Source organism: Suncus etruscus, chromosome 10 (assembly GCF_024139225.1).
Source record: "Suncus etruscus isolate mSunEtr1 chromosome 10, mSunEtr1.pri.cur, whole genome shotgun sequence".
NCBI classification, from domain to species: domain Eukaryota; kingdom Metazoa; phylum Chordata; class Mammalia; order Eulipotyphla; family Soricidae; genus Suncus; species Suncus etruscus.
In genome coordinates this window covers 26127056-26148713 of record NC_064857.1, presented here as the reverse complement: position 1 = coordinate 26148713, position 21658 = coordinate 26127056, and the positions used below count along the sequence as shown (strand labels likewise).

Genomic DNA, 21658 nt, shown 5'->3' with positions numbered 1-21658 from the left:
CCAAGGTCTTTTTCTGATACCAGGAAACGTTCTGCTCAGTTGTGGTTGACAAAAATCTGTCTTCTGTGAACTTGGGTTTTAAGGTACTTGACTTTAGTAATGCTTTAACACATCAATATATTAAAGCCATCATAAGTATTCCAATTTGTAACAAGTAACCTCAAAAAGCCAATCAAAGGTTAGCATTACTGTCATAAATGTTTTGGAAAAAGGGAATGAGAATGAACAATTGGGGCTGGAGAGAGAGCATGAAGGTAGGGTGTTTGCCTTGTATGCAGAAGGATGGTGGTTTGAATCCCGGCATTCCATATGGTCCCTCAAGCCTGCCAGGAGTTATTTCTGAGCGTAGAGCCAGGAGTAACCCCTGAGTGCTGCCAGGTGTGACCCAAAAACCAAAAACCAAAAAAAAAAAAAAAAAAAAAGAAAAGAAATGAACAGCTGATTAATGAGCTATCAAGTGCTGAGTACACTTAGATTTGAGATTAATACATTACTAATTTCAAACAAAGCACATATACACACATATACACATACCTGATGGCTTCTAAATAAAAAAATCTGTGAAACAGGTCACTGGAAGAATAAAGTGTTAAAATGCTTAACAATACCAACCACTATATAAACACAAGCAGTTATAAATTGGGCTGGAGCAATAATGTAGCTGGTAGGGTGCTTGCCTGGTATGCAACTGACCAAAGTTTGAGCCCTGTGCCCTTGTGAGCTTTCTAGGAGTAATCCCTGAGTGCAGAGCCAGGAGTAGCCCAAAACACGATCCCCTCTCCAATCACATATCTTAAACCTCAATGCAGTTATAAATGATGATACATATGAACACATTAAAATCTTCAAGGCCATGTAAAACCCGAAGGCATTAAAATTTATTAAATGATGCAATAACAACAGAATTCTTTATTTACAATAGCATTATTTAACATCAAATAAGCAAATAGCATCAGCAAAGCAATATTAACTTGCATAAATGTATTTAAAATTTCTCTGAATATATCTACCTTTGCATAAACTGCTCACACTAGAAATACAAACATCAATGCAGGTGAACAAAGTGATGTTCAATCAACTCCATTTTGAAAATAAATCACAACCTGAAACACTGTAAGCTTTCTCCTGAAGAACCAGAGTTAATATATTGCTTAATTTTACCCTTGTATAATCTTTTCATATACACACATCTCAGATGCAACTTCATGAGGAACTGTACAAATAAAACCCACAAATGACAAAAGAAAAAAAATGACAGTTAAATGTTTGAAGAAATGTAGCATCATCACTATGAGACAACATCAAGGTTAAGTGATGATGCACTTATTCAAAATTGTACACAAGTCACTATACAAATATAATACATTGGACAGCTATGTAGGAATATACAAGACTTAAAAACAGATCTAAGGCATTATGCTAGATTTTAGCATTTTGAGGTTCTTGCACATAGCTTTTACCTGTAGTAAGAAACTTAAAAGATTTTGTTTTAGTCTATAAAGAAACACCAGGGAGAAAATTCTAATTAAAATCGAAGCCACTACAGTAATTTTCTTTTGTGCAGAGAATGCTTTGCTCTTAGGCAGCATACTACCATACAAATACTAGAAAAATTTAAATTCACACCAACAATTAATGGCTTAAGTTGCATTTCAAAATTGATTGTGTATCTTTGGGTTCTGCAAGTGGATCTGCGCCACCATTTTATGTGTTAAGTTCCTATGAACTCCATTTTTAAACACAGATTAAAAATTGCATTATATAAACTGCAAAAACATTGCTTTCAATTATCACAGGCCGTAAGAGATACACATGGGAGGGGGCATTTTAATCTTTGAGTCAAACGAATTCATTATAGTAAAACAGCTCACTTCACTTTTTAAACTTACCACATTACATGAACACATAAATGAGTTTTACAACCAAGTTAATGTATGTATACGTTTCACATTATGTTTTTCACATTTAATAATAAGTAAAACACTGATTATTTGTTCTAGTAAATGAAAACCAAGTTCTCATCCTAACAAATTTATTGTATACAGCATGAGAAATACTGATAATGAAGGGATTGATTTGGCTTTTGCTTCTATAGTGATCAATATGATCAGAGGTTTCCTTCACTTACTTTTCTTCTCTTAATTAGATGCAAAGCAAAATCCATTACCTGATCTGAGCCATAAGAGAATTTATAACCTCTTTTCCTTCAAAACAGTAATGATCATGAATAATTACAAACGACCAGTATCGCTGGCTTGCAGATTTGAGTTGGGACTGACAAACGATTTAAAAAAAAAACAAAAAACAGCAACAAAAACAAAACCTCACAGGTATTTGGGACAGTGTTAGAGTGAGAAGGGACTTAAAACTCAACAAAACAAATCCAGTTTAATCTTCATTTCACTTTTGTGCTATGGGAAGTTACAGTCATTCAAATTCATGGATTCCTGAAACTCCTGAAACTAAAAACAGACCTGTCATATTAAACCAGTGAACGCAAACCTCGCTGACTGAGGCTGTGGAGTTCCAGGCCAACATTTGCTCTTTTTTTCCCCCATCTATTGGGGCCACCCAATATTTTGGTTGAAGAAAAAGTAGAGCCTTTTGAAGGGGACAAGTGAGCTGGTGTCACTGAGATGTGCTGTTCCTGGCCACCTCCCTGTAGTATGAGCCCTCTCAAGTGGAAAACATCGAAATGCAAATTTCCAGAAAGTTTCTTTAGTGTGGAGTAACACCTGGAGACTGTCTACTGACCACTGATCTTTGGGCTATATCTCTTCTTATACTTCCATCAATCTGTACATATAGAGAGATATAAATATAAATAGGAGTTGTTTCAGACGTTTATTTTTACCCTGCCACAAATAAACAACCAAATTTCAAGGGAAAAAGCTCTCTGTTCCTAAAAGGCCTGGCTAATGAGATATAAAATTCTTTGCTTTTTTTAGACATCAAAAAGACATCATTCTGAAATTTAGGTAAGAAAGAATGTGTGTTAAGGGTGGGGAGAAATAGTTCAAAAAAAAGCATTCAGTTTCTTGGTATTGCAGTTGTTTGAAACTGATGCCAATAATCATAAAAGATTTTTCCCCTACCAGAGTGGGCAAGAAAAACAACCCTAAAAGTGGCCTGCTTAGTAACATGTAGTCTTTCTAAGGTTCGTTAAGAAAGAATAGAAACATATAAAAATCAAGAGTTGGTTCCTACAGTGGCTGCATATCATATAGGTTACATAAATGATTTATGAGCAGAATCACAAGGTTTAGAAAATAAAAAGTCTTAAGTCTACAAATTAGTTCTAATCAAGGCCTTGATATGCTTTACAAAACACCTTTAGGAGACATTGCTATGAAGATATCTAATTTTTAATACTGAAGTACCTCATTTTTTGAGTCAATTCCACAATATGTATACCTCACAAAAATTATACAATTAAAACACTTAAGTTCTCAACTTAAATTATTGCTTGTTTACATATAAATTGGAGTTTAGGTACCTTACAAAACTTCGGCTTAGTCAGCACTGCTAAAAAACAAAATAAAAAACACATGGCAGAGGTTTAATCTGTCGTGATATTCGCGGTCAATTTGAAACGCACTAGTATTTTCTTCTGTTTTGTGGGCCAGTATTGGGGGGGGGGGGAACGGGGCAATAAACATGCTTTCAAAGCAGGCGTCCTTAATTGGATTAAAAGCACATCCTAACTTTCTCCTCTCCTTGCCAGTAAATGCACTTTTCTGAAATTTAAGAACGACTGTGAAGTGGCTGGCAGAGCATGTAAGAAAATCAAGGTTTTACCTGGTTTCTCTGGCTTTTATTGATGTGTAATGAATGACTGACGTCAGGGGGAAGTGGGAGGTAGGGAGGAGCTGGGGAGAGTCAGGATTAGAAGGGGAAGTGATGTGATTCAAGCTATCTGATCAAGAGAAAGGGAGGGGAGGATAATTTGGAAATGAAAAACATTTTTTCTTGATTCACAACTGAGGAGACCTAATTTGGTTTAAATAGAGAATAAAAAGGAATAAAGTACTTGTCAATATGAACAGCCCTCTCACAGGCTGCTTTTCATCTGAAGTCACTGGAAATTCCTTCCAACAGTGTTTAGAGCCTTCTACTAGATACACATGTGGCTTTTCTGCTCTTCTCGTCTTGGGTCTCTGCACACAACGCAGCACTATCCAGGTGTCTGCCTGGCTTCTACCCCAAATACAGGTTTTAGCTGGAAAAACTTTTAGTTTTGCCTTAAAAATATTCTTTTCTTTCCCCCGGATGAAATTTTAATCATTTGCACTAGACTGATTAAGCCAGGGAAAACAAAGCAAGAAACCAGTGTCTGGAACCGAACAGGAACAGAACAAGAGCATGGTTGTTTTCCTTAAATACATACATTTAAATACATTCAATCTGACATGGGTATGAAATTTGCCTGTCAACATTTACTTTGCAGGAGAGATCTAAGTTGCACTAAGGTGAATGCAGTGAACAGACTGAGAACGGTCTGGACGTGAGCTTCAGACTGTTGCGAGAAGAGGCAGCTCCTCCTGGAACAGACAGACTCCTCCGGGGAGTCAGCGCCCAGGCCCCTCGTGGATCTTGCTCTGGCAGAACTGGCTGGCAGATCGTTTGGGTCAAAACAAATGGACGCAGCTCTCCAGACTGTTAACTGTTTTGAGCAAGTGGGCCCAGTCAGCTAAGAAAGATGCAACCAGCTGCCTTCAGTGTCAGCAATACTTCTGCAGGAAGAGAGAGTTGTGAATATATGTCTGAACTGTCATGAAACTCACAACAAAAACATTAAAATACTTGGACATTTAAGTTTGTTTTGGGGCTACACCCAGAATTGCTCAAGGGTTACTCCAATCTCTGCACTCAAGAATCACTTTGGGGCCAGAGCAATAGCAAAGCAATAGGGCGTTCGCTTTGCACGCAGCCAACCTGAGTGAGACCTACCCATTTTGGATTCCCAGCATCCCATATGGTCCCCGGAGCCTGCCAGGAGCGATTTCTGAGCGCAGCAGAGCCAGGAGTAACTCCTGAGCACCGCCAGGTGTGGCCCAAATCTCCCCCACCCATAAAAAAAATCACTCCTGGAGGTGTTTGGGATATTGGGGATTGCACCTGGGTTAGCAGTGTTAGGCAAAGTTAGGCAAACACTTTACCTACTATTCTCTCTCTTGGGCCTTTGTAAATGAGGCTCTCCTCAAGGCCTGGATCTGGATGAGTGATGCTTGGCTTAATGCAGACCAGGACAGCACTGCTACCATATGAAGACCACTGGTTCCAGGGGCCAGCAGAATCTAAGTACTATTTTAGGATACAGGCTGAATGGTCTCCTGAAGGACACTATAGCCCCATTCTACCTCTTTTCTCTTCACAGCCAAGATGATTGAGCTACTCAGTTACTGAGCTTTTGACAGCATCTGAATTCCTCCTCAACACTTTCTAGTATAATTTTATACTACATACTTCTCACCAGATGTCCTTCTCCACTCTCCCTCACTGAGATACTCTATGGGGTGTGTCCTCCCTGATGTTGGCAATCCATGTGAAGCAGATGGGTGTGTAGAATCTTCATTCTTTCTGGCTGCTCTGTGCTGCCACTTCAATGCTGAGGTGAGCAGTCTTGGGGGTGGTGGTGGGCTTTTTTGGTCATGAATGTATGATCTGTCCATTCTTTGGCTTTTGACATTCCTTCCTCTCCTCAAAGGGTTCATTTATTGAAAAATATTATTAAGGCCAGACCTATAGTCCTCTTACCAAAGAACATTTGATTTAACTGATAGAAATGGAATTACTCTATGGGAATGATTCAATGGATTGATAAGAAGCTAGAATTGACTCTGGAGTGAACCTGCCTGGCTGGACAACCTAGCCATGTCACATGGGGTCAAGGAGGCATGTCATCTGTCTGTGCCTAGTATTCCTTAGACCCATAGTAAATAGTTAACAAAATGATGAACACAGAGTGTTCAAAAGTTTCCAGAAGATAGTAAGTTCTGAGTAAAGGATAACATCATTATATTATCACCAACCCAAAGCTAATCCTTGTTTAGATTTGAGAGTACCAGGAGCTAGGGCACTTGCCTTGCACACAGCTGACTCAGATTCAATCCCTGACATTCTATGTGGTCCCTCAAACACCACCAGGAGCAACCCCTGAATACAGTGCAAGAACAGCCCTGAGTACTGCCGAGGATGGCCCCCAAATAAAACAAAAACCAAACCAAAAAAACCTGATCATAGTGATCAGTTTCCTTAATATAAACAAAAATGGGTATAACTGTTTTGTGAGAGAGTTATGTGACTAAGCAGTGAACTCCATTGTAATATATCTAAAGAGATGTAAAATAGAAAGAAATTCTAAAAATGCCCTCCGAAATGAAAAATATAGTTTGACTTGCCCTTCTCTAGCCTATTGGTGAATCTGCTATTATAGTTAGTTACTAGCTCTATTTAAAGCAAGGTAAAAGGTTAATCTCCATTTCAGGATAAATGAAGTCCCAATTATACTAATCATAGTAGTACCTCGTTCCACTAACAGAACCAGATTACCAATAAAAATTCTGGACAAAGTTCCTAGATGAATTGCAAGGCAAAGTATGCTGCTGTCAGGTACGGAGATGGACTCCCTTACGTGATTGGCGGTGAGAAATGCACAGCCCTCTTTATGGAGAGTGTCAGAGTCTCTGAAGCAAACAATTGTGATAGACTGTTTTCTGCTGTGAACATGCAGCAAGGATGTAGTACAGATAGGTAAGCAGATTCATGGGGTGTCAGCAAATCCGAACAAGTGAGAGAGTGGAAATGGTCAAGGCTAGCTGGTGAGAGAGACCGGCTCCCAAAAAGTCATCCCGAGGGGCCAGCGCAGTGGCGCTAGAGGTAAGGAGTCTGCCTTGCAAGTGCTAGGCTAGGACAGACCGTGGTTCGATCCCCCATATGGCGTCCCATATAGTTCCCCAAGCCAGGAGCGCTTTCTGAGTGCATAGCCAGGAGTAACCCCTGAGCGTCAATGGGTATGGCCTAAAAACACCTCCCCAAAAGCAAACAAACAAACACAAAAAAACACAAAAAGTCATCATGATAACAAATACTGAGAGCCAGCAAAAAAAGATCCTGTGAGACTAATCGCTCATGATTCCATTTTGGGTTACTGGGCATCTCTCAGGTGTTCGGACAACTAGGTGAGCCTTGATTCTATCCATCTCTTGTGCTGACCTCATCACTTTTCCATGGTGCCCAGCACCAGTTCTGGGGAGGAGTTAGGTGAGTCAAGGGGTCCCTGACTCTCTGAGATGCTGTTTAGTGTCCACCATATTCCTCCTAGTTCCAAGCCTCCTCATAGGAAAACGGTGAAGGCTACAACAGAGGCCTTATATGCTCTCTGCTCTTTCTTCCATTTCAGGGTTTCTTACTTCCTAGAGTAAAGCCTCACTGCTGCAGACAGAGAATGCTCTGAAGTGTGTGGCCAGTCTCCAATGCTCCCAGAGGTGAGCAGATCTCTGTCTCCTCTGGGGATCTGTGGAGAAGGGACTGACAATCTCAGAGGGGGAAGGATCTTGGTCCCTTCTGGGCACATAAAGCCCTCAGGAAGTAGAGAGTAGAGAGCAGGGCCATGGATGTGTATTGGGGGCTCATCCTCCCTGGATTCACTTTCTGGTGCTGGGTGTCCTGAGGGACATCAGGACATCAGTAAACTCCCATGTACCTATGCGGAAGTAAGAGAATGTGCCATAAGAGGGCAATCAGGCTCACAGTGAATGCTCAGTACATGCTGGCTACTTTAGTTAATGATTAAAAATGCAGACTACAGACCACAAATGTTCTGCTTCTAGTGGCCAGTGTTCTTGGAGCTAACAGGGCAGCAGGAAGGACATTTAGTTCTGGGACTGCTCCTGGGTGATAGGCATGGCAGATCAGGCCATTTGCCTGGTTTTCAGAACTTTGTGCTTTTCAGACTCAACAATACAAAAATGGGAGATGTAGGCGGAAACCATCAAACTTCGTTGTGTGACTGCCAAGGTGTCAGGTGAGGGGTGGGGGATGATGGAATACGGGAGCACTGGCGGAGGGAGTTGACACTGGTGGTGGAATTCGTATTGAAATATTAATAACCTAAAATTCAACTGTCATAACATTGTAAATAAAAATAAAAAATTATATATAAAAAAAGAATATAGTACATTTGAGGTTCTCATCAACAGGGTAAAAGCTTTCCTAGGGTGCCCCCTCTGCTGGAGTCTGAGATGAGGATGGCACTGATGATAAGAGCGGCAGGTTTAAGGTCACTGGGGTAAATTCAGGGGAAGAAATTTGGCTCCTCCAAATGTCCTTCCTCCATAGAGACAGGATAAGCTTGGAGCTTTAGCTCCCAGGAAGCTTGAGGTTAAAATGGGTTCTCTGGGCCCAAGAGATGCTCAGATTGCTGAGTACATGTTTTGCATGTGGGAGGTTGGGATCTGATCTTGGCACCCTCAGCAATGCACTATATTTGCGCACACAAGGCTTACTCCTGGCTCTGTGCTCAGGGAATCACCCCTGGTGGGACTTGGGGAACATGTCTTGTGCCAGGGATTGAATATGGGTCAGTTACATGCAACCAAGCACCCTACACTGCTGTAATATTTCTCTACTGAAACCCTCCAAAAAAGCACAGCTGTTATATGTGGGGATGGGGGTGGCCTCAAGATTGGCAGCAGGGAAAATTCCAGTCTCTTAGTAGGACTTCAAACCTGTTATTGATACATTTACTTTGCAAAATTTCTTAAATATATTCCATTAATATTTGGCTTATTATACCATTGTTGACCATTCCAATGGACTGTGTGTCTGCATAGACACAGTAATAGCTATGAGATTCCCACTTTATCTACAGCCCTACCTTTTCTCCATATCCAAAGAGAATTATTTTTTTTTCTTTCTTTTTGTTTTTGGGTTACACCTTGTGATGCCTAGGAGTTATTCCTGGCTCTGTACTCTGCAATCACTCTTGGAGGTGCTTGGGGGACCCTATGGGGGACACTGGGGATTGAACCCAGGTGGGGCACATTCCCTCCCTTCTGTACTATATCTCTCTAGACCTAATGTTTCTTCTTCTTCTTTCTTTTTTTTTTTTTTTTTGGCTTTTGGGCCATACCTTGTGGCACTCAGGGAACCATATGGGATGACAAGGTTTGAACTATTGCTGGCTGCATGGAAGGCAAATGTCCTACCTGCTGTGCTATTGCTCCTAGCCCTAACTTTTTTGTTTGTTTTGTGTTTTGGCTTTTTGGGTCACAACCGTTGGTGTTCAGGGTTTACTCCTGGCTCTGCGCTCAGAAATTGCTCCTGACAGGCACAAGGGACCATGTAGGATGTCGGGATTCGAACTATCATCTGCCCTGGATCAGCTTCATGCAAGGCAAATGCCCTATCACTGTGCTATCTCTCCCATAGCCCCAACTTTTTTAAGAGTTAACTTCTGCGTTTATGAAGACTCTGCAACCATTTACCTATGTGTTTACCTGCTGACAGCCTTCCTAGAGAAATTCTGCTGGGAATATGATTCAACTTGGTGCCAAACACGAATTATTCTATTGTTTCAAAACTTGGCTGAGGCCAGAGTGATAGAATAATGGGTAAGGTATTTGCTTTGCACTTTGTTGATCTGGGTTTGATTTCTGGCTTCCCACATGGTCACCTGAGCCTGACAGGAGCGATTTCTGAGCACAAACCCATGAGCAATTCAAGTGCCACCGGGTGTGGTTCCCCCCCCCAAAAAAAAAACCCTCAAAAAACTTGGTTGAACATCTTAATATCCATATTCTAAGAACAAAATTTTCTATTATTTGCTCATTGCCTTTTTTATTATCTAAGGTAATCAGCAAATATTAGGTAAGACTGTTCTCTAGGTTAAAAGAAATCTGGAGGGCTGGGAGATAATACATTTGCCTTGCAAGGAGCCTCCTGGTTTGGATGCCTAGCATCCTCTATGGCTCTGCAAACACAGTCAGGAATAATTGCTGAGTGCAGAGTCAGGAGTAAATCCCTGAGCATCACTGAGTGTGGCCTGAAAATGAAAATCAAAACAAACAAACAAAGAAGAAACCTTGAAAAACACCAATAAAAAATATTGACTTAATTAAACAGAGTAATAGTGGGGCTGCAGCGATGGCATTAGAGGTAAAGTGTCTGCTTTGCAAGCGTTAGCCTAGGACAGACCGAAGTTCGATCCCCGGTGTCCCATATGGTCCCCCCAAGCCAGGAGCGATTTCTGAGCACATAGCCAGGAGTAATCCCTGAGCATTAACAGATGTGGCCCAAAAAACAAAAACAAAAAACACAAACAACCCGAAATAGAGTAATAGTACACAGCAGTTATGGTGCAAAACTTTCAACCCCATATTGTCCTCCAAGCCGGCCAGTGAACCCTGAGTGCAGAGCCAGGAGTAAGCCCTGAGCAATGCTGAGTATGGCTTCCTCCATACACACACATACAAATACAAATATATATGTACATACATATACACAATTAAGATTGAGAGGACAGTTGAAGTTAGTACCTCTTCATCATGATATGAAAGATCTCATGATTCAGAAAAAGCAAAAATAAAAGTTTCCCTTAATGTTACTAATTTTTTGGGGGGAGGAGGGATGGGATTTGGGCCCTCTGGTGGTGCTATATTGGGTAATGTTCAGGGGTTACACCTTACTCTGCACTCAGGAATTATTCCTGGTGGTGCTTGAATGAGCATATGGTATGCCAGGGATAGAACCCAGGCCTGCCACGTGCAAAGCAAAAATATCTTACCCACCGATTAATTTGTACTATTAATTAGTCATTACATGACTAATTCTTTTTGTTTTAGGGCCACACCCAGCAATGCTCAGGATTATTCTTGGATCTACATTCAGGAATCGCTCCTAGAAAGCTCAGGGGACCATCTGGGCTTCAACCTGATTTGGATGCCTGCAAAGCAAATGCCCTATCTTCTATGCTATTGCTCTGGCCTCTCAACATGACTAATTCTTTTATTTTTTTTGGGGGGGAGCACACCCAGGCCATGCCCAGGGATTACTCCTGGCTCTGCACTCAGGAATCACTCCTGGCAGGTTTAGGGGACAATATGGAATGCTGGGGATCGAACCCATGTTGATCCAGGGTTGGCTGTGTGTAAGGCAAACACTCTACCCACTGTGCTATTGCTATGGCCCACATGACTAATTCTTAAGATAAGTAATAACATGCTATTGTCCTGTTTGCTGCAGGAATAACATCACTCTAGAGCAAAAATTAGTGTTTATAACACACATGCTGCCAAAACCTTCAGTAAATGATCTTAAAGATATGATCACTTACCTAAAACTACTATTTATCAACAAAATGAAAAGATCTACTTAAAAATCACAAGCGTTTTAACAGTCTCCCACTGACAAGATGACAAGGTGTCTACCCATTCTTGTCTATAAATTGCTCATTTTCACTTTACTCTCATGTCCACATATTTCTTACCCGTGATGCATCTCCCTCCTGCTTGATCATATCCATTCCAGGCAGTTGGTTGGGAAAAAGGTTGCCTCCTCTCAGAGCAGGATCATTAACCTGCAATCACAACAGGACAGTAGCTGTAATGAGCAGCATGTCCAAAATTATACTGGGAAACGACCAACTATTAACATTACTCTTCTGCATTTTGGGAGTCAAGAGGTGAAAGAGGATTTTGTAAAAATAGCTATATACATACACTCCTACATCTAATTTGCCAGTTTTAGTTTCTAAATTACTATTCAAAAGTTTTGAGTCCATGCCAAAGTTTTAAGGCATCATGGTTTGTAAAAATGAGCTAATTTAGGGGCCAAGAGATGGCTCATTAAGTTGAAATTCATGGTTTGCAAATGAGAGGACTGATTCAATTCCTGGTGCCACATGATCTCCTGAGCGTTGCTGCATAGTCACAAAGCAAAAGTGTGGCTACTGATTTCCAGATAAGCTGGCTAAGACCCATGTAGCCTAGATGAGTGTTTCCCAACTAGAGGCCATATAGTCCCCTTTTGGGCCTCCATAATATTCCAATGAGTAATAGGAAAAAAATGGATAAATTCTTTATCCATGGTCAAAAATAGACTACAAAATCTTTTAGCTGGTCCAGGCTATTCAGCGGCCTTTACTTTCTCTACAAAGCAAAATGGGAGCCACTATAGTTCATATACATAATCATAATTATACATATATATAACAACATATAACTGTTAGACACAATTGTTTCAAAATTCAATATAAAAATGCAATGTCGGGCCGGAGAGATAGCATGGAGGTAAGGCGTTTGCCTCTCATGCAGGAGGTCATCGGTTCGAATCCCGGCGTCCCATATATGGTCCTCCCGTGCCTGCCAGGAGCAATTTCTGAGCCTGGAGCCAGGAATAACCCCTGAGCACTGCCGGGTGTGACCCAAAAACCACAAAAAAAAAAAAAAAAAAAAAAAAAAAATGCAATGTCACTATGTACTTTAAATATTACTGTGAAAGACTTGTAACTCATGTTGATCACAATAACAATCATTAAAAAAAAAGAAAAAATGCATTTCCCTAGAAAATTTATGTCTATTAATTTGCCTGTAAGTCATTAGCTACCATCATTGAAATCAATGATGGAAATATGTCATTATACACACATACACATAACGCTACCTTAAATTGCAGAGGATGTTAGACTTCTCATGTAACAATTTATTTTATTTTATTTTTTGATTTTTGGGTCACACTCAGCAGTGCTCAGGGATTCCTCCTGGCTCTACATTCAGAAATCACTCCTGCAGGCTCGGAGGACCATATGGGATGCCGGGATTTGAACCACCATCCTTCTGCATGCAAGGCAAATGCTCTACCTCCATGCTATCTCTCTGGCCCTGTAACACTTTATTTTGCCATACCCAATAATACTTGAGGGTTACTACTGCCTCTGCACTCAGGAATCACTTCTGGTGGGTCTAAGGGGACCATATGGGTTACTGGAGAATCATACTCAGATCAGTTGTGTGTAAGGCAAGTGCCTTATTCACTGTACTATCTTTCAAAACATAACCTTTGACAGTTTTTTTTTTGTTGTTGTTGTTGGTTTTTGGGCCACATTTTGGGCCACACACACACAAAAGTACTTGGGTACTATAAAATATAGAAAATTCAGATGTATATAGTGGTATATCAATATCTGGACCTAAAAGACCCAATCAAATTTTTGTTTCTTTTTACCATTTTTATTGATGTACCGATATTTATAATAATGTTAACTATTCTTTGCATGCATGCATAATTCTAATACCATAACCATCACCAAAGTAGCCTGCTTCCTTTCACGAGTGTCCCAAGGGCTTGTCAGACAATAGCCTTTCCATGTAAGCCTAGTTTTTTTTTTTTTGGTTTTTGGGCCACACTCAGCGGTGCTCAGGGGTTACTCCTGGCTGTCTGCTCAGAAATAGCTCCTGGCAGACACAGGGGACCATATGGGACACCGGGATTCAAACCAACCACCTTTGGTCCTGGATCGGCTGTTTGCAAGGCAAACGCCGCCGTGCTATCTCTCCGGGCCCAAGCCTAGTTTTATAGACAAGTTCTTTAGTTCTGATGGCTCTGGCTACTTGTTGTTCTATTATTTATTTATTTATTTATTATTTATTTATTTATTTATTTTTGGTTTATTCGGCCACACCCGTTTGATGCTCAGGGGTTACTCCTGGCTAAGTGCTCAGAAATTGCCCCTGGCTTGGGGGGACCATATGGGACGCCGGGGTATCGAACCACGGTCCTGATCCTTGGCTAGCGCCACCTCACCGGCCTCTTATTTATTTATTTTTGTTTTTGGGGTTACACCTGGTGGCACTCAGGGGTTACTCTTGGCTCTATGCTCAGAAATTGCTCCTGGCAGGCTCGGGGAACCATATGGGATGCCAGGATTTGAACCACTGTCCTTCTGCATGCAAGGTAAATGCCCTAAGTCCATGCTATCTCTCTGGCCCTTGTTCTATTATTATATTTTTTATAACATACATCTGAGAGAAATCTTTTACTTAAAACTTTTAATTTTTCATAAATGTTAAAATTATGTTTGAAATTTGCACTGCTGTCAATGACTTACTGGCTAAGTCATTTAAACTTATATAGTACTCTCTCTACATCTGAAATTAAGATTCAGAGTTCTTGTCCCATCTATACTTTGTATAATTAATGAGGTAGTAGAATGCCAATTCTTTTGTGCCCTTTAAACAAACCTTCTTCCGGGAGCAAAAGAGATAGCTTAGATCAACAGCTGAGTGCATGATTTGTATGCAGAAGGCCTAAGTTTAAATTCTGATACCACATGGTCTCTGAGTATAATTAGGCCAGGAGTAGCACCCAAGTACCATTTAGTGTGGCCCCAAAACAAAACAAAAATTAAAACTATTATATTCTGGGCTGGTGATGTGGCTCAATGGTAGAAGCCTCACATAGTAAGGGTTGATCTCTCTCTCTGTCTCTCTCTCCTTTCATCTCCCTTTCTCTCTTGGCTTATTATTGGAGATATCAAATCATTTGTCCACCATCAAATGAAACTGGCATGAATTTGGAAATGGTGAAATTACTTCAATGGCATTCTTCATAAAACAAGATGATTGAAAACTATATATTAAAAAATAAAATACACAATCACAAACTATAGCATCTATATTCCCTAAATGAAAATAAAATAATTTAGGGGCCGGCGAGGTGGCGCTAGAGGTAAGGTGTCTGCCTTGCAAGTGCTAGCCAAGGAAGGACCGCGGTTCGATCCCCCGGCGTCCCAAATGGTCCCCCCAAGCCAGGGGCAATTTCTGAGCACTTAGCCAGGAGTAACCCCTGAGCATCAAACAGGTGTGGCCGAAAAACCAAAAAAAAATAAATAAATAAAATAATTTGAATTATCTGAGTCTCTGTATGTTTGAAGTATTATTTAAAGTTAGCTGGAAAGTAGGTAGCATGGCTTTTTATACTGTGTCCTGGTTTTACATTAAAAAGAATCAGTTCTTATGATAATAATAAAACACATTTACCACTCCATTTTCAGAGAGTCATTTTAGATACCACTAAATTCCTTAAATAAGGACAAATTTAAATGAAAGTGAGGTTAAATATTTTTAAATGTCCTTAAACAGTTAGGGAACCTTCCATGTTTACTTCGTCATTCTGTTAATTGTTCTATCACAGATGAAAGTAAGGTGAAAAAAACACTATTCAAAATAAATGTGGGAGTTGACAGAAGAAGTTAAATACATGAAAAGCCAAGAGGAGAGTAAATGAACCTGACAGGAGTCTATAGTTAATCCCATGACAATATACTTCAAGGGTGGAGAAACCCTGTATCTCTTAGGCCGAGGGAATTCCTTTCTGAATGAACCCATTATTTATTGTGCCTGTACAGGAGGGAAGAAAAAAGAAAAACAAAAAGGTAAAAAAAAAAAAAAAAAAAATGGGGCCGGGTAGGTGGCGCTGGAGGTAAGGTGTCTGCCTTGCAAGCGCTAGCCAAGGAAGGACCTCGGTTCGATCCCCCGGCGTCCCATATGGTCCACCCAAGCCAGGGGCGATTTCTGAGCACATAGCCAGGAGTAACCCCTGAGCGTCAAACGGGTGTGGCCCAAAAACCAAAAAAAAAAAAAAAAAAAAAAAAAAAAAGCACAAAACAATTTTTATTTTTAGTTATTTATCTAGTTTTTGTCGATTTCTCTGTTTTGGTGTGGTTATTGAAGTTGTTGTCTCCAATTATATATATATATATATATATTTTCCTTCTTTTCTTCTCTTCCTTTATGTGCTCCGCCATGTTTTTTTAATCTCAAGACCATGGTCTTTATGTGGTGCTTATCTTTATTGTTGGAGTGCTCACTGGATATTTTACTTGACACTTATTTTTGTACTGTTGTGGTGTTTCACCCTTCTTTTCCCCTTCATCTCTCAAATCTAGGATGAGAGCCTCCAGAAGTACTCCACCCATTTTTGGCATATTTGATTTTTTTCCCCAGTTCAGTACCTTTCTCTTCTTCAAACAAAACCACATAACTTGAACTATCTAGTTCTGCCTCCCAATTAGAGTGAGAAATAAGGGAGGTACCAAGACCAAACAGGTGTAGGACCTCTAAGTAGTAAGCTAGGCACAGAGGGGACCACTTATTCTAGCAGACTGGGGGGTGAGGGAGGAGGATATGGGAGGTAGGACAGGAGCAGAGGTGGAGGGAGAACAATTCGGTGATGGGAACTCCCCCGTTTTTATGTTAATATGTACCTAAAATATTATCATCAATGATATGTAAGCCACTATGATTAAAATAAGTATTATATTAAAAAAAAAGAAAACTAAGATTCACAAAAAAAATACAGGAAAAGCTAAACTGAACCCCTCAAAAAGACAAATCATTCTAGTCAGGAGACAATGGACTGTGCCTACTTAGGAAGCACATATATTAAAATTGGAACAATAGATTAGTGCGGTCCCTGGAAGGATGACACATCAATTCACGAAATGTTCCATTCGTGCTCATACATGTGTGCATATGTATTTGGTTTTGGGGGTCACAATTTGCTATACTCATAACCATAACTCATGACCATAACTGTTATGAGGATCAAACTGGGTCTGCTGTGTGCAAGGCAAGTGCCGTATTTCCTGAATTCTCTCTTTGGTCCCAACATCCCGTATTGAAACAACATAAAGAAGCCAGCAGGGTGCTTTACCTGCTCTGGACCCATGGAGGACAGCCCCGACGTAGGCACAGAGGTCACTGAGGTCATGCTGATCTGTCCTGTCATCTGGTTCATGTTGGTCATACCGCCTGTGTTGGTTGCCATGGATACATTGATGTTCATATTGTTATTGTACATGCTGGTGTTTGCTTGCTGCCCGAAGTGTGGTGGGGACTGTTGTGAAAACATGCTAAAACCCAATGAAAGGATGAAAGGTTAGAGGCCTAGTAGAAGCTGGCAGGAAGTTTTATACATTATTCAGAGTGCATGAATCTAGGCTGAAAGAGCCCAGCATGGAATAACCAGAAGCCAAGTGTTAAGGCCAGAAATAGCACCTCAACAAACATGGGGAAGCAGTCTCTTCCTAATTTCATCCAGGTTTGGAAGTCGCCCTCCTTTTCCATGCTGCATGGGACAAGCTTTTTGTTTGCTTATATTAATGTACTGATGAAGGATGGCTCCAAGGTCACTGCCCCACCTATAGCAGTTTCTAGTCTATTGGTAGGTGGGTGGTACATCTTCACAGGAGAGTTCCTTTCACTCCCATGGTAAAGGCACTATCTTGGGCTTTTGCAAAATTTATCAACTTAGCTTAGTTGAGATATTTTTGTGTTTTTTTTGGGGGGAGGGGGATATACCAGGCAGTGCTTAGGGCTTACTCCTATCTCTGCACTCAAGGATCACTCCTGGCAGATTCAGGGGATCATACTGGGTGGCAGGGACTAAACCTGGGTTGGCAGCATGTGAGGTAAACACTCTACCCACTGTACTATTGCTCTTGCCTTTCCTTAGTTGAGATTGCTGGTTTGAGTCTAGACCTTATGAAAAATATAGGTAATGGAGCTGGAGCAATATCACAGCAGGGAGGGCGTTTATCTCATATGATCTCCAGAGCCTGCCAAGAGTGATTCTTGAACGCAGAGCCAGGAATGATCTCTGAGTGCTGCCAGGTATGGCCCAAACCTCCCCCCCCACAAGAAGGTAAGAGATACATGGCCCATAGGAAGAATTCCTGGACATAAATTATATTGAGATAGAAAAGTACCTACCCATTTCCTCCCATGTTTCCCTGTGCCCATCCATTCATGTCAGAGGAGGCCTGGTAGGCTGGGTTAGCCTGAGACTGCTGCATCATAGGGCTCTGGGTATGTGCCATTCTAGGTGACATTAGAGGGCTCTGTGGTGTCGTGGCCCCAGTAAAGCCCGGGTCAGGTTGCTGATTTATTCCTTAAAAAAAAAAAAAACAAAAAACAAATATCCAAAGAACTGTTAGTTTTGCTGTTGAGATGGAGATAAAAAAAGATATCCAAATTAAATATATATATATTTATACACAGAAATAAACATTTTTAAATATCCATTTATATGGTAAGTTATATACATTTTAAAATGTTCTAAATTAGAATCAAAAGCATGAAGATTAAAAAATATTCATACTAAAAAAGAACAAAAAAAACCCCTCATACTTTGCTTCTCTATAGTACTTGGAATAGTATCAGATCATCATAACCATCATGTCTAAAGGGAGAAAGAAAAATCAACCATCCTTTTTTAACCCCTTTGCAGATCAAGAATGGGATAAAGGGGGCCGGAGAGATAGCATAGAGGTAGGGCATTTGCCTTGTATGCAGAAGGATGGTGGTTTGAATCCTGGCATCTAATATAGTACGCCTGCCAGGAGTAATTTCTGAGCATAGAGTCAGGAGTAACCCCTGAGCGCTGCTGGGTGTGACCCAAAAATTAAAAAAATAATAAAAAAAAAGAATGGGTTAGGGGCTGGAGAGATAGCACAGTGGTGTTTGCCTTGCAAGCAGCCAATCCAGGACCCAACGTGGTTGATTCAAATCCCAGTGTCCCATATGATCCCCTGTGCCTGCCAGGAGCTATTTTTGAGCAGAGAGCCAGGAGTAACCCCTGAGCACCGCTGGGTGTGGGCCAAAAACCAAAAACCAAAAAAAAAAAAAAAAAAAAACCAAAACAAAACAGAAATAACCCCTGAGCAGTGCTGGATGTGGACCTCTATGCAAAAAAAAAAAAAAAAGGTGGGGTCAAACGTGCAGGTTTTTTTTTTTTTTTTACTTTAGTCATAATCTAAATTTTTACAAATCACTACAATTGATTAAAGTTCTAACTGGATCAAGTCAACTCTTATCAAAAGTCAACATCTGAATATATTTCAATTGAATTAAGTCATTCTCTGATGAGACTAGTTTTATTTTTGAGTTTTTGGGCCACACCTGGAGGTGTGGTAAGCCAGGGCTTACTCCTGGCTCTGCACTCAGGAATTAGTTCTGGTAGTGGTTGGTGGGCCATATGGGATGCTGGGGATGGAACTCTGGTTGGCCAGGTGCAAGGCAAGCGTCCTACCCACTATACTATCACACCAGCCCTAATGCATCTTAAAAGGTCAGTAAGTGTATTCAAAATTAGCTCGTCTAGTCTTTACAAAAGAATCTGGGGTACTTTAGTGCTCTCAAAATTAGCAAGAATGAGAAAAAAGTCGATGTAAGCTTCTTGTTCAGTTTATAAACAAGTGACATTTCCTCTAAAGAGAATGAAAAGGGCTGGTAGAAAACTTTTCCAAATAATCAAAAAAGAAATAAAGGGAGCAGGGATGTGTGCCAGCAATAAAATACATTCCTATCGAGTGTAGGCCCTGGGTTATATCTTCACAATACAGAAAAAAGAAAAAGAAAAAGAAAATAGAGTAAAAGGGCTGAAACAAATTGGAAGCAAGGCAAATTCTTACTAAATTTCAAGGCTGATATTAAATTAAGTACATATTTTCCTAGAAGTGTAAGTCATGCAAATTTAATACTTAAAGAGGTTACTTATCACACACACAGAAAAATAGCTCAACATTATTTTTCTCTTTAGGAAATAAAACATTAATTTTAAATATCAGTATTAACATAAGCATTTTTAATCAATAATTCAACCAATGAACATGACATGCATACAAACAGTATTTATGACTTTATAAACTTGTCTCTTAAGACTGATATTGAACAACAAATCAATATGAAGGAAAAACTGAGAGGCCTCCCACTGAGATTTCTTTATTTTTTTTGGCCACTAGTGGTGATACTCAGATACTCCTGACAATGCCCAGGGAGCATATGTATTGTCCGGGACCAATAGCATAAGCTGCATGCAAGGCTAGTGCCTTACCTGCTTTACTATCTTTCTGGCCACTCACTGATTTATATACAGCACTTCTCTAGAACTGTTTATTAAAGATTTGTTATAATTACAAAATCTTTAAAAATAATTTTTGGTTTTGGCCACTTCTGGTAATGTTCAGGGGTTACTCCTGACTCTGCACTCAGGAATAGCTCCAGGCAGGCTCAGGGTACCATATGGGATGCCAGGGATCTAATTCAGGTAGGCCTCGTGCAAGGCAAAGTTACAATTACAAAATTTTTAAAAAGTTGTATAATGTTCATAATATTTCTATGTCTTTGAACATTGCACATTATCTATTGATTTGTTTAAATCAGACTGAGGTTTTCAAATATAACATATGCACCTATGATTAAGACAATGACATCAACATTTATTTTCATACATACTCACACACACAATTAATAGATGCATTGTATATACACGCACACTTACTTCGATCATTCTTAAAGTATAAGACCTGCACTCAGAGAAAAGGTGGTACCTGAGCTGAGAGACTGGAAGGTATTGTGCTGGACTTGGGGACTCCTGACAGGCCCCAACTGTCCTCCCAGGTTTCCTATCATTCCCTGGTTAGTCAGATTCATCTGAGAGCCATGCAAAGAGCCGTGAGAGAGGAGCTGTGACCCAGGACTGGGGGACACTGGGGAGAAAGGACTGGTGAAAGGTGGTGGGGATGTAAGTCCAGTACCGTAGTTTGGAGGAAATGGAAACTGCTGTGCATTTGCCAGGGGGATCCGGGGGCTGTTCATAGTTGCTGGTATACCACTAGGAGCTACCATGTTTGAAGTCATATTCAACCCTTGTCCTCTCATCATCAAAGTTCGTTGCTGAACTTGCTGCTGATGCATTTGTTTCTGTCGAAGATGCTGGCTCAGGATTTCCCTCTGTCTTTGGGCCAGCATCTGTGCATTAATTGGTGCCTGTAATGGAGGCGGGGGATAAGGAGGGGTGGGAGGAGGAGAGACATTATCCAAAGGAAAACATTGGAGGTAGAGACAGAATGCATATTAGAAGTAGCATCATCAATAAGCCTGTCCTGTGCAAAATAATCTGGAAAATACAATTGCGTGGAAAAACTATTTCAGAATTGTAGCTAAATTCTGCTGACTGAGATTGTTAGCTTCTAAGTTCTACAGAGATATGGAGACAATTACTCTGAAACCTTGCAATGATTTCTGTGAGCGAGCTCAATGTTAATACCAAATATCAATTAGTTTAGGATTCAATGGGAACAGACTGTTAAATAAAGCAGAGTTTTTCCAGGGCCAGTCTGCCTATCTCTGCCAGATATAAAAGGTTGAAAGCCACATAAACTAAAGGACTTCATAATCATGCAAGTCCTTTCTGTAAGACGGCCTTGAAGATGACGGGTTAGTGTCATTAAAGAGACATTAATGTTCAAAGGAAAACCAAATCTCTCTGCCCAAAGGTGGTTTGAAGCATTTTCGGAGAGACTGAACTGAGGCAGGAGAAAGATTATGGTGGGGGGATCAAGGATGATGTAGAAAGAAGGCTGACAGGCAAAGACCAGAAAGAAGGGGGTGGGAGGAAGAAGGGATGCTTGGTGGGAAGGAACAGCACTTGCTTTCAGTAAGAAAGATGCTTATGCCTCCTAATAATATAAAATTGAGTTTCTTTCTTCTTAGACTATTCATTCTAAATCTATCTACTTGCTTATATTAACTTGTAATACTCAGAACCAATATTCACAATATTGCTTTTATTTATGGCCATTGTAGTAGTAGAAAAC

The 21658-nt window shown here is 40.4% G+C and overlaps 1 protein-coding gene across 1 annotated transcript in view; it reads right to left on the bottom strand.

Moving 5' to 3' along the window:
* Nucleotides 1–844: 844 nt before the first annotated feature.
* The window catches only part of NCOA2 (nuclear receptor coactivator 2), a 222104-nt gene continuing 201290 nt past the window's right edge, over nucleotides 845–21658 (bottom strand). Inside the window, exons 18-22 of the mRNA XM_049781798.1 lie at nucleotides 20597–20828; nucleotides 17772–17949; nucleotides 16714–16912; nucleotides 11489–11578; nucleotides 845–4733 (exon numbers count right to left, since the gene is read on the bottom strand). Coding sequence (XP_049637755.1) covers nucleotides 4722–4733; nucleotides 11489–11578; nucleotides 16714–16912; nucleotides 17772–17949; nucleotides 20597–20828 — 711 coding nt within the window. The 3' untranslated portion in view covers nucleotides 845–4721. The remainder of the gene's footprint in view (nucleotides 4734–11488; nucleotides 11579–16713; nucleotides 16913–17771; nucleotides 17950–20596; nucleotides 20829–21658) is intronic.